The 14,811-nt window shown below is 37.9% G+C and overlaps 1 protein-coding gene across 2 annotated transcripts in view; it reads left to right on the forward strand.

The window, feature by feature from the left end:
• The window catches only part of LOC106881410 (BLOC-1-related complex subunit 8), a 43,102-nt gene extending 40,894 nt beyond the window's left edge, over positions 1 to 2,208 (forward strand). The window contains exon 7 of one of the 2 annotated variants that reach the window (XR_001410850.2): positions 1,740 to 1,880. Coding sequence is in view for 1 of the 2 variants with exons in the window: in XM_014931789.2 (XP_014787275.1) it covers positions 1,740 to 1,884 (145 nt within the window). In the remaining variant the exon portion in view is untranslated. Of the gene's footprint in view, positions 1 to 1,739 lie in introns of both variants that reach the window. The other variant, XM_014931789.2, reaches the window with a different exon arrangement.
• Positions 2,209 to 14,811: the final 12,603 nt, after the last annotated feature.

The raw sequence follows: 14,811 nt of genomic DNA on the forward strand, positions 1-14,811 counted from the left end.
TCCTCCTCCCCCTCCTCCTCATGAGGAGTTGTCCAGAATTGATTTATAGGTCTTGTGCATGTCATCCAGGAACCTGCTGATAGTACCCTTCAGTTCCAAGGATCTTGAATATGAGGGTTTCCTTGAGGCTGTGCAACCTCAGGAGCATTTGTCACTCTGCCGCTTTCTAATGAATGACAGTGTGGGTTTGATGTAAGTCCTTGCGAATATCTGGATTGTCAAGCTTGCAGTAATTGTAACTCTTGGTGTTTGGTGAATACCAAGAGAAGAGCACTTGTAATTTGACCTTTGGTGGTATCTTGAGATGGCCTGTCCAACCCTTAGCTCACATCATAGCATGAGCAAGAAGTAAGCCATAAGATTTCTACTTCAAGAAAATGTTAATGGTAAGGTTGTGTTCTACACACACACACAAAATATTTCGATGTCATTGATGTTAGTTTTCTCAACACCCTGAATTCTGATAACTCGATTCTTCCCCACTCTTGAATTAAAAAATCATCCAAAAGACTGCTGGAAATCCATTCTGTCAGAAACGAACTTAAACCAGTTTGTCTTTTTCTGCTGTGTGTGTGTCAACGAGTTGGCTGTGTTATTGTTGTTTTTGTCTTCTGAAGTGTTACACTGGTGTTTAATATATTTGTATTTCAATATAACCTTACAATTAATCCAGCTTTCCAAACATATCTCAGTAGAAAATATTTAATGGTTGGCCCCTAAGAGCTATGCATGTGTTTTACAATGTCCTCCATCACCATTGGTGAAACTCTAAACCACAGGATGTCAACTGTATGTTTTATATTTGGTCTTTAAGATGACCTCTGGTTCTGGGTGGGGGGTGAATTTTTTTTAAGGTTCAAATTCCGGCCTGTACACTGACACAAACTGTATATGCATTCACACACACACACACACATATATATTATGATTTTGCTTAGGCATAGCACTACCAATAAGCAGTTGTTAGGGCTCAATATACCTTGACTTCAGAGTAAACAATCAGGTGAATACAATGTAATATTAATGATAGCAGAAACAAGCTTAATGAAACGCAGTACTTGACTCTTGTTCTTTTGTCTTTCACTAATCCATAGGTACATCTGTATGCATGCAGACTTGCACTTGCACTTTTCTCCGTTATATACACTTTGCTCCTGTACCTTTAAATATGATTTTTTAAAATTATTTGCTATTGCATATTCATGCTTACATGCATACATACATACATACATAGATATATATATATTTATGAGAAGACATTTACCGAAAATGCCACAGTGTAGGACAGAACTCAGAACCATGTAGCTGTGGATTTTAATTTATGACCTTACATCTATCCTGCACATATACACACACACTTGCATATGTGCATGCATGTGCACATACGCACACACATACTTACACATTTCAAATTGAGGAATATTTTGTTAGTTTGCTACATTGAGTTTAACTCCTGGAAGTCGCACTCTATGTGTGTGAAGGATGTATATCACCTCAATAAGTGATTTCTAAGATATACACCCCATCTTTAATGGTGACCCTCATATCTTAGAGACTGAGACAGAGCAAGCTATAAGCCTCACCCATTGTGTGTGTGTGTGTGTATGCATGTGTTTATGTACATGTATATATATATATATATATATATATATATATATATATATATATATATATATATATATATATATATATATATATATAACTTTGATTGAGTTTCATTTCTTTTCTCTTCTTTTCAGAACTACAAACAATACAAACCGTCAGGAAAAGAAAATGACGCGATCCCGTAGCCATTCCAAGCCAGACAATAGCAGAAAGTCCTCAGCTTCAGCTTCTGTGAAATCCAAACGTGCAACATCTGAGCTTGCTAAAAAGCCTTTGTGAAATTGTAAAATCTGAACTCCCTGTTTCCTTCTGATACTCCCTAATTTACTGTAACCCTGATTTCTCTAGCAACCATCCTATTTCACCAACAGATTCTTACTAGATGTACTTTAATTTAACAACTCTATGAAGCATTATCTTATTCTAATTTATCAACTTCTCTTTAGTAGTACTTTATTTCATCATAGTACTCACTTTTCTAAAGGAGTACAACTTAAAATTAAAATTAGCAAATTTCAAGACCTAAAAAAAATACTTTAAAAAAATGTAAAATTGTTTTCTGATATTTGTTGTTAAATAAATGAGAAATGTGAAGTATTTAAACACTAGATTATTTAATATTAAAACCTTTCATACTTTGGCACAAGGCATGCAGTCTCAGGAGAAGTTACATTGGTAAGTTACAGGTAAATTACATTGACCCCCACCCCCCACTACTCATTATTGACATTGACGGAATGAAACATACCAGTGACCTTGGCAGGATTCCAACTCAGAGCATTAAGGGACAAAAAGAATACTAAGCATGGAATATCAACATGTATGCATACACTCACACATATACACGCATACATATATATGAACATGTATATATATATTAATATATATATATATTGCATACATATAAATGCACACATACACATATTTGAAAAGCAATATTGTATTTTAAAATTGCTGGTAAGAAATTTGACGTCATACCTCCATTTCTCCTTTAATTCTCTCTCTCTCTTCCTTCTTTTCTTCTCTTGTCCTCTGACATCAAATTTCATAAAAGCAATTTTAAAATTACTAGCATTCCCTATAAACCTTTGCTTTTGATATATGCGTGTATGTATGTATGTGTGCATGCATGTATATGTGTGCATGTTTGTATTTACTGTATGCATGTGTGTGTGTATATATATGTATATATATATATATATTATATATTGAGGTTGATAAATTGAATATTAATTCAATTAACATCAATTTAAAACCAAGTGGCCTAGCATAAAAATCTGAAAATTCAGAAAAATTGTATTACATGCATATACGAAGGGATGACCACTAAGTGGACATCCGATATGCTAGAAAGAGGTCATCAACGACCCAACTACAAAGAAAAATAATGTTCTCCAGAAAAAATTCAGCAAACACCAGAACATAAGCGGGCAAGACAAAATGAAAAATATACAGAATAAAGAATTAATCGTGTACCGGTTTTGCCATTAACTTTTTTATTTACGTAAAAACGTCTGTGGTTCTTCAACACAATCGTTCAAAGATCAATATAACTTGCAGAACTATACACGAATTGTCTTCATAAAATTTGATGTGCGTACAGTTCTACCAATTACAGGATTTTTTTTCAGGATTTCAATGCGTTCGGCTCCGCATACCTTGTAGCGTTTCGTTCTATTTATGTATATATATATATATATATATATATATATATATATATATATATATAGATAGATATGCATGCACACACCCCACACACACATATATATATATACACATACATATTTATAAATACATCTTTGAATGCGCATACATATACTACTACTACTTGGCGTTTCTGTATTAGCAGAGTAAGAGGATGTGAAATCAAAATGAAGTTAACTCCCAGGAGCAGGATGCGTGTGGATTATATAAAATCGATTCCAGATCACTATCGCATTCCCTGGGGAGGCAATATTGTTTATTTATTGACAGCAAGTCATAGTTGAGTTAATCCATAGATTAGCTTTGATCCCTTAGAGCCGTAGAGCACCAGACGGGGAACAACTGCTGAAGGTGGATGAGGTGGTGTACTTCATTGCTTGAAGGTCACTTGAGATGATAGGAGAGCTGAAGTGTTTACACCGGTTTCGATCTATGGAGCTATAACACCTAGAACCGTCTGTGTGTCGGCCCACTGTACCCCACCATACAACACACATTGGTCTATTGTGTTTGTGCATCTGATCTTCTGTCGATTTCGGTGATAACCATTTAGTTGTTTGATCAACTAAATTATTTACTCGTTATTTACTGAATATTCCATCGGTATGAGTTCACGTGAAACTAAATTCCTGATAATATCTGTCTGTCTATTTGCATTCACACACACATAGAGAGAAAGAGCTAGAGAAGAATCGGCCTTTTCCTTTTTAGACAGACATTTTCCTTATTGACTTTGAAAAGATGAAAGGCAAAGTTGAGCTCGCTGGGATTTGAACTCCGCATGCAGAGAACCGAAATGGATATTCCAGACATTGTGTCCGACATTCTAACTACTGTTCCTGTTCGCTGCCGTCGTTAACTGTATGCGTTGCAGTGTTCCTGTCAGACTTACCTCGCTGGGAATTGAACTCGGAGTACAAAAAGGCGGAACGAATAATGCAATACATACTGTTCGACGACGCTCTAATGACTGTTCTAATTCACCGCCTCAGTTGTATGAGGTGCCAACCTGGACATGTAGTCTCACCACTGTCCAGTAGATTTTTTTTGTGTGCCTATTGTTGTTGCTGTTCTTGTTGTTATTGTAGCCCTTGGTTAACTCTGCTCCAGTTGATTTATAGAACAGAAATAGACAGTCGGCAAATGACGAGATTCGATCGTAAATTGAATACGGTGCAGTGTACCATGTCTGTGCATGTTGCATTCTTTCCACTGTATCGAGGTAATATTTGAACAGCTGTAGTTATTGTTGTGGTTGTTGTTGCGCAGCTCCAGACCATTTCTGATGGACACATTCCAACGTGACTATACTATCGACCTTTCAATATATTGTTTATTTCAAACGTCATTATCCTGTTTCTTTCCTTTTATCTGTCATGATGTAAGAAATATTTGGCTACTATTTCTAGTATGGCGATTGCTCACCTAGAGCAGTACTTCTCAAAGTAGACAGTACTGGGTCACTGCCTTAAGGGTTTAAGTCGAACAAATTGATCCCCGTATTTATTTCATTTTTTAAAGTCGTTTTATTTTTTGCCGATCCGTTATGAGGCTGCAAACAAACCAACACCAGTTATCAAGCAGTGTGGGGCTGCATACAAAGATACACACACATATACACTTGTCCAAGGTGCTGCAGAATAGAAGTGAATCCACGGCTGTGAAGCGAACTTGTTAACCACACAGCTATAACCTGCAACTGATCAAAACATGTTTGAGGAGCACCACTGGCATTGGTTTATATTTGAAGATACTGGGGGAGGGGAGGGAGCTACATTCGATCCAAGCGACGCCAGTTATTGGCTTGGTGTCCCTACTTCTTTCTGTTGTATTTCCCAGCAAGGGGCCAGCTACTGGCAGTTCGAACAATCACCCGTGCTTGGAAACACCAAGTGGTTGGAGGATCCATGTGTTTTGGGACGTCACGTTCTTAAGAGCGCTACGTGCTTGGGCGGAGGGGGGGGGATATATTTTGTGTTTGTAATATTTGAAGTAAAAGAATAAAATGTAATAAGTAAATAAATATTTTATTCAATTATTTCGTAATTTGTAATAAAGCATTTTATTCTTAAATTTACAGATTTTATTTTTGAAAAAAAAAAGAAAATACATGTAACGAACGCCGATATTTTGAGGGTGGAAGTTCCGGTGATTGTTAGAAACGTTCCTGTGCCAACATAAAGTAATTGGGGCTGGGAAAAGAAGTGAAATGTTAGGACCCATCATAACCTTATTCGCTATCTCTAATTTATCTGAAGGGATGACTGGAACTCATCCACTTCAAGCTAACGAAACTCAAGACATCGAGAAACTGTCCTAACTATTTGCAAAGCTTACACACAAGCATGACCATGACGGCGACCATCGTCTGTCATGATCGCCTCCACCGCCACTTCACGACGACGACGATAACCACATGACCACATGACCGATATGCAGCCAACGACTAACTGCTGCACATGACCGACTGCTCGACTTGCTAGTTGGATAGCTCGCTAGACGGGGGCAGTCAACTAGCTAGCTAGATAGATAAGATAGACAGACAGATAGATAGATAGATGATGCATGACACGAGGAATCTGAACTTGTCAAAACGTTGAACCACTTAACCTTTTACACAATTTGATATGTTCTCTGAATTTCGTTATTAAAATTAGTTTTTTTTGTTTTCTTTTACAAAATAATGACTTAAAAATTATTTACTGTTTAAAAAAAATATTTTATTTAATCTTTTGATTCTTGTGTGCATGTATGTAGGATATATCTATGTGAGTATGCGTGTGTTTGTGTGTGCATATAACTTCAAACAGCATTTTATAGGACAGTCAGAAGACAACATTCGTTAGAATAGCAACAATAGCAACAACAGCGACGACGATGATGATGATGATTATAATGCTCCTTTCTTCTATCGGGACAACAAAGTCAAAATTCTTGGGGGGGGGGGACTAGTTGATTACATCAGTCCCAGAGTTCAACTGGTACTTAATTTATTGACCTCGAAAGAATGAAAAGTAAAGTCGACCTCGGCGGAATTTGAACTCAAAATATAAAATGTAAAGACCGACGAAATGCTTGTCCGTCGAATCATCATCATCATCACGAATTCTAACATAAGTAAGCACCCTTTTATTTAGGGGGCAGGTGTGAAATCGATTTCATTGGTCTCAATATTTAACTGGTACTTTATGTTTTAACGACTACAACGGGATGACAGGCTGAGTTCGGTGAGAATTGAAACTGAATATCCCGAACAAGAAGCAGAGTAGATTTTGTTTGGCACTCTACCGATTCTGTCAATCATTGGGCCCTTAATAATAATAATAATAATAACCATTTCTATTATAGGCACAAGGCCTGAAATGTGCAGGGAGGGGGTAAGATGATTACATCGACCCAACTACGTCACTGGAACTTAATTTATCGACCTCGAAAGGATGAAAGGTAAAGTCGACCTCGGCGGAATTTGAACTTAGAACGTGCAGATAGACGAAATGATCGTTTCTAAAGTAGGAACATGGCCAACAAGTTTATGTTGGGGGAGGGTGGAAAGTAGTTGACACCATCAAGCTAGAAATACTTAACAAGTTCTTTATTTTATCAAACCCGAAGGAATGAACGACAAAGTTAACCTATGCAGAATTTGAACTCAAAATCTAATGAATCGGAATAAATACCGCAAGGCTTTCTCTTCGACGCTCAAACAATTCTTTTGGTCTTTTTTGTTTAGGTCGAAGGCAAGCAATTTTAAGGAAAGGCGTTTAGTGTATTTTGTGGAGTTCAGTGGTCGACTGGGGTTTTTTTTTTATTATTATTTTTATCGATCCCGAAAAAGAGAAAAATGTAAATCAAATCGATGTTGATGGGATTTGAATTCAGAACGTAAAAAAGCAAAAGAAACACCGCGAAGTATTTTGTCCGACGCACTTAACATCAACAAAAACAATTAACAACAACAAGAACATATTTAGAAAATATGAAAACAAAAAGGTAACCAGTCTTTTTTGTCGCAAATATCCATTTCAGGTTCGAAAATATGTTGCAGTTTGCGTCTTTAACCTTCTTCATCGTCAGCACCACTGCCACGGAAAGAACCACCAAATTCACTGACGTCATATTCGGATATATTTCAAGAAAAATAATTTGAATAACTTTGCGAAAAGAGAAACAGCAGCACCAATAATGTTTGTTGGAAGGCTTTGAGAAAGTGATAGAGTGAAAAGGGAGGAAGATTCCAGAATCCGTAGAAGGAAGGTTTGGTTGAAATGATCACAATGAAGTGGATTCAGTTAAAGATATTCCAAAGTCAGATGGTGGTGACGGCGGTGGGGGGGGGCAGTGGCTTTGGCGGTGGTGATGGTGTTAGTTTACATCTGTTTGCATCTCAAATATTGGGATTCTGCATAGCTAAAGGCTCTTCCGGAAATTTATTTATATTCAGTTCATGGAATTCGATTCGATTACATTGTTCCTGTTCCACCTCTGTCCGAACTCGACAACATTTGAACGTGTAACGGAGTTGCTGAAAAGTGTCCCGAACTCGGTTGTTTCCCGGGGATTTTTCCCAAAATGGAGTCTTTCCTCCTTCATCCCAGGTGTTTGTCAGCGATTCCTTAGATGCCATCCCGTATTATCTGTAATCTATCTTGATTTTTTAATCTTATATTTGTTGATAGGGTGGTCGATTATTTTTACCTCGTCTCTGAGTTGTTTCCACTTTCTCTCTTTTACTCTCTTCGTGCGCGCGTGTGTATGTATATAAATGTAAGTGTGTATAGGTAGGTAGAGAAACAGATGTCAAATTGTATGATAGTGTGTGGTGATGGCGAAGAGGTTCAGTAATATTTCTACAAAATTATCAAAGGTAGCGGACGATATCTGTTTCGATTCGTTCTCGTCTTGTCTCAACAGTTCCTGTGTGTTTTTTCCTTCTTTTTGCTCCAAACACTGAATCAGGTTTGTATCTGCATCGGCACCGATGATTCTGCTCACTTCCTCATTCTACGGATACTACAAAGCACAATGAACTGTCCATCTCTCATTGAAGTTGTCAACTAGCTATACAGCTGGTCGCCAGTGCAAGATTTGTTGCTGGATGCTTGCTGCTTGCTTGCTGCTTGCTTCGTATATTTCCTTGAATAAACCATAACTTCTGAATGTTAAATTTAGAGAAAAGTGTCAGAGAAAGAAAGAAACAAATAACAAAAAAAAAAAAAGACAGAGAGAGAAAAGAAGCATGAACATCTTATTTATGTGATTCAAATCGTCATTGGACACCACTTGGATGGTGTTAGAAGAACGAAGAGAGGAGGTTCATATTACACGCATTATAAATTGAATGCTTGCACATATTGACACGCAGGCATATATGTATGCATGTATGCATGCATAAGTGTGTGTGAGTGAGTATATATATATGTGTGTGTGTGTGTGTGTATGTATGTATGCAAAGGGATGCTGAAAAATTCCTGATTCTAAGGGTGTCGCGAAAGGTCTGGCTGGAGGCCCAATTTTTCTAGTTCTTTTGTGGGGCATAGAAAAACTGAAGGGCCGCTGCAATAAGTGTGTGAATCTGAGGCCGGGGGGTGGGGGTATCGAATAAAATTATAATCAACTGATCCTCTTGAATTTTTTTTAACCCAAAGCCAGGAACTTTTCAACACCCGCTTCCGCATGTGTATTAGAGAGAGAGAGGGGGTAGAGAGGGAGGGAGAGAGAGAGAGAGAGAGAGAGGGAGGGAGAGAGAGAGAGAGAGAGAGAGAGAGAGAGAGAGAGAGAGAGAGAGAGAGAGAGAGAGAGAGACGTAGCAAGAATGGTATATAGATGTGGTATTTTATCGATTTTCAGCACTGCTAGTGGTAGATATCAAGTTGCTAGAGATGGGGATGATGGAGAAAATATGTATGGTTGTGTTGCTGTCTTTTATTAGTTCTGCTGGTCGTGTCCTACCACACACGATTACATAATAATCCCGTGACTCACGCGCGCACACACACACATACACACACACACACACATGTGCATACACACGCATAGTTTGTGCTTAGTCAGAGTCGAAAGCGTTAAAGTAAGGAAAAAGCAAGAGAGATTCACAACTCACTGTTATTTATATTTTTAAACAGGATACAATGCTATATACACATGTTTATGTATGTATGTATGTATGTATGTATGTGTGTGTGTGTATGTATGTATGTATATGCGTGTGTGTGTATGTATGTATCTAATTTGAAAGGCAAAATCGACCTCGGTGGAATTTGAACACAGACGAAATGCTTAGCGGTATTTCGTCTGTCTTTATGTCTGTGTTCAAATTCCACCGAGGTCGATTTTGCCTTTCATCCTTTAGGGGTCGATAAATTAAGTACCAGTTGCGTACTGGGGTCAATCTAATCGACTGGCCCCCTTCCTCCAAAATTTCGAGCCTTGTGCCTAGAGTAGAAAAGTAGTAAAGCATATTTCATTTGTTTGCAGTGGACAATACGTGCAGTCATGCAGAAAATGACAGCTTCCAAATCCTATTTTCTGATTGAGTAAAAATTATCAAACTTTAAACCTCTACGACGTTCTTTTAAAAGAAATCTGGCAAAAGTGCAATATCTTCCGAGACTCAGTGTGGAAAATTACATCAATACACCAAATTTTAAAATTTTTACTAAACTTCGAAAAGATTCGTGTTGGCCTACAGATACCACCGCCACCATCACCACCACCACCAGCAACAATAACACAACCACTACTACCATCACCACCTACACCAGCACCACCAAGAGCAACAGCACCACCACCATCTACAGCAAGAGCACCACCTCCACAACTGCCACTATCACAACCAGCAACAACAACATCGACCACAACACAAGGAATATATCGATTAACTTGAGTAAAGTGAATCTTCGATGACTCAAAGCAATAAGAAAAAATCTCGTAAAGAAAAAACAAAAGGACAAAAATTAAAACGACAACAGCAACAACAGCAACAATACGTAAATAAAGCAGTCAACTGATGAGGCGAGAAGATTGTTCGATTATGATCACGTGGTATTGTTCTTGAAAAACAAAACGAAAACAAAACCAAGAAAAACCCGTTGAAATTGATGAAACATTGAAGATGGCTGTTTGCCAAATGTATATTTGTGTAGATATGGTATTTAAATATTTATAAGAGCCATCGGAGCTTGGTTCATGGATGAGAGAACTAGGAGATGAGAGAGAGAGAGAGAGAGAGAGAGAGAGAGAGAGAGAGAGAGAGAGAGAGAGAGAGAGAGAGAGAGAGAGAAGGAGAGAGAGGGGAGGAAAGAGAGACAAAGAGAGAGAGATTGGTTCGTGGATGTTGATGAGGAAATAGGCGTTTATACACACGCACACATATATATATTTATATTGAAAGAGAGAGAAGATAGATGTGATAATATATTTGTTCGTTTGTGTGTATGTGTGCGTGTGTGTATATATGCATGTGTGTATATATGCATGTACGTATGTGTGTGTGTGTGTGTATTCATACACAATGTTAATATATATGGTGTCCCAACACATTTGCAGTCCAATGGCTGCTGGAACCCGTAAAAGAGTACGTACTTATATGAATCGTGAGACATGTGTGTATGCTTGTGTGTGTGTGTGTGTGTGTGTGTGTGTGTGTGTCTGTGTGTGTGTGTCTTATGTACTTGTATAGCGAGAGAAAGAGAGAGGGAGAGATGAGGGAATAAAAATGCAGAAATGATTGTATAGAACAGTCTCTTTGCATTTCTGTAAACGTTTGACTGGTTTCCAACATTTCCCGCCATCTCAATGTCCTGCGTCCATCATAAGGATGATACACATTAAAACCGATGAAATCTGAACGCCCACAGTTCTTGAATATCTTTGATGTGTTTTAGTTTATATCCCTTAGCTCACATTTTGTAATTTTAAGAATCATTACTTACCAAAACTGACCTTAACTGTTTTTATACGAGTAAAAAATAAAGAAAAGAAAAGAAAAAAGAAATTTAGGTTCTGTTCATTTATCGATCAGGATTAATCGATAAGATCATACTTCGCTGAAGATTTCTAACGAGGCTGAAACATATCCGAAGCAAACTCTGCAATATCCAGTGCCAGATTTACTTATAAGATTCACAGGCCCAGGATGTCAACGGCCATAGCGTTTATATTACAAATCTAGTTATGAAGGTAGGAGATTCAGAAGGGAGCTACACAAGTGGAATATCTTAGGACTCCTCTTCATTTCAATTAATAGTTGTACCTTGCCTGTCAAAAGAAGAAGAAAAAAAAACAGAAAAAAAGAATTTCTCTCCTGCGCATGAAAATTATATTTTCGGTAAAATAGGTTCTTACATCCTGGAAATTATCTGTCCCTTTCCTTGAGATTTTCAAGCAATTGCTGTTTGAACACACTTTCCAATGTAGCACTTTCGCTATTTGGTTGTGTTGCCACAACTCGTAGTTATTTGGGGCAAGTCTAGGGCATTCGTTCGTGATATGGGCAATGATTTCATTCACTCTATTGCTGATGTGGCACAGCAGACACACGAGCTCATTCCTAAGGTTGACCCTCCAGTTCGTGGCCAAAGCTTGGTCTTGCGTTGCTAGTATAGTGCTTTCAGTTTATTATTATTATTATTATTATTATTATTATTATTATTATTATTATTATTATCTATATATATATATAAAAATGAGAATGTATGTCTGTGTGTGTGTGTGTGTGTCTGTGTGAATCCCTAAAACTCCAGAACTACACAACCAATTTCATTCAAATTTTACACATGCCTTACTTAGGGTCCCAGTTGTGTTTTAGTAAAAAAAATCTTTAACTTCTTGCATAGTTCGAGCCCACAGCAACATATCTCCTCCACTATTTAAGTATTACGTGTGAAAAGTGAAACAAAAACACTCATGTCAAATACTTTCACTTTAAAAATGAAACTATTCCACTATTTCAGTATCAAAACTAAAACAATCACATTTCCATACTGTAATTGTTTTTGGGGGTGGGGGGTTAATTTACACTGCATACGAAAATACAGACATATTATTACAGAACGTTATTAAACACTCACAGATCTACGTATACATACCTGACGACTGACATGCGTGAAGTGTCAATACGAAATTTTATTTTCATTTCCTTTAAAACAATACACATTTACTGTTCCATTACCTATTAATAATTATCGCAGCAGTTGCAAGGTTGGCAGGTAAAAATATAAAATTCTTTGTCTCTCTGTACAAGTGCTTCTATTTCCTTAATTTATACTGCATACAAAAGTACAGACATACTATATACGGTACGTTATTAAACACACACACAGATGCACACATCTATACATACATATACATACCTGACGACTTAATTTTTTTATTAACCACACAGGGTCGAAACACAGAGGGGACAACACAAGGATACAAAAAAACACAAAAGTGGAGGAAAAATAAAATCGAACGAAAAGAATGGTAATGATAAATCAAAAGGTGGAATGACGTCTACTCGAACCCCACACTCCAGTTAACGTCATTGAACGTTTTTAGAAGAAAAAAAAAAATTAGCACTTGTTATTTTATTTTCGTCTCTTTCTCCTTGTTGTGTGTTGCTTGTTTTATATACTTTGTGGACGACTGACATGCGCGAAGTGTTACCGGATGATAATTATCGCAGAAGCTGCAAAGTAAGACATAAAATTCTTTGTCTCTCTGTAATAATTATTGTGGCATTTACCGTTAAATTAGCAGTTCCATACATGTACTATTTCGTTCATAATTTTTTGTTTACAATATTGAAAAAATGTCACCAAAGAAAAGACGTAATCCCTCCAGAAACGTGCTTTCAGATATGGTCCATCCTATTCCTATAAAAATGATAATTCTGTACAAAATGGTGTACTCCACTCAAATTGTCGTTTCTGCAAATCTTTCAAATTTCCAAATGAAGCTAATGGCATGTGCTGCTCGGGCGATAAGATAAGATTGCAAGCACTACCAGCTCCTTACCGTCTCCCATTGCAACCCATTTCTAGAATGTACTCATTTACCTAGAATATCTCCATTACACCTCCATTCATTTGACTGTCAACCATATGACGGGTCGTGTTAGACGTAGCGCTGACCGCAGCAAAGGAGAGTATTCCACTGAGCTTTTCGGTGGGTTAGAAAATTACATACCTTCACCCCAAATTTTCCATGATAGGTTAGCACTTGGAATCCTCCAATCCTCCGATGTATTACATGTCGATTAGTCGAATTAGACTATCATTTACTCCACAAATGTTTTGTCGTCAATGCTACGCTTTCCCGATTCACCTGTTTCAACATAACTCTGATATATATATACATATATAAACAAACTACACCATTTTAGTCCCGAGTGACCCGGGTGTCTCTGCTAGTAATTATTATTATTTTATTTTGTTTTGTTTCATTTTATTTTACTGAACTGGTAAAAGTAACAGATTTCCAAAGAGAAGTGGGGAATCAAATGAAAATATGAGGCCTGTTGTCTTTAGATATCGGTTTTAAATATTCTTTTTACAGTATCAGGGTTTTTTTTTATGAACATTTAAATACAAAACACGAAAGCTGTATGTATGTGGTTGTGCATGTGTGTATGCATATGTATGTTTGTGTATACGTATGGCTGGCTGGCTGGCACTCCGTCGCTTACGACGTCGAGGGTTCCAGCCTGCTCGTGAAATTAACGTGCAAGTGGCTGAGCACTCCACAGACACGTGTACCCTTAACGTAGTTCTCGGGGATATTCAGCGTGACACAGTGTGACAAGGCTGACCCTTTGAATTACAGGCACAACAGAATCAGGAAGAAAGAGTGAGAGAAAGTCGTGGTGAAAGAGTACAGCAGGGTTCGCCACCATCCCTTGCCGGAGCCTCGCGGAGCTTTAGGTGTTTTCGATCAATAAACACTCACAACGCCCGGTCTGGGAATCGAAACCGCGATCCTATGACCGCGAGTCCGCTGCTCTAACCACTGGGTCATTGCGCCTCCACTGTGTATACGTATATACGTGTAGCAATATGATACACGCACACATACATATGAACAAATAGTGAGGGATTATCAACCTGGGCAAAGCAGTTCATAAGCCCTCTCTAGGCACACCAGGCTAACAATATTACTTCGATTAGCGAAGAACTCCAGGTAATCTTTTGATGGGATATGTTTTGCAAACAACTTCGAGAACTCCGAATCCCCGAAGCCAGCAAGTGTATGGGGTCACCAGGAGAAAATGCGCGCCGTTTCGGGGCCTACATCTCGACAGCATGAATACGCACGGGCCCCACTCACTGATATGAGGCCCGCTTGCTAGATCAACTGGTTATTAAATAATGTGTTCACACATTGAACAGCAGTTTTGATCACTCTGAATATGTGTGTGTAAATGCATGTAATATATATATAAAAGCCGATCTGTGTGCATGTCGAACCGACACAGCCTACGCCTGCACACTCCCACACACACACATCAATAGTCAGAGTAGACTG

Source organism: Octopus bimaculoides, chromosome 15 (genome assembly GCF_001194135.2).
Source record: "Octopus bimaculoides isolate UCB-OBI-ISO-001 chromosome 15, ASM119413v2, whole genome shotgun sequence".
NCBI lineage: Eukaryota > Metazoa > Mollusca > Cephalopoda > Octopoda > Octopodidae > Octopus > Octopus bimaculoides.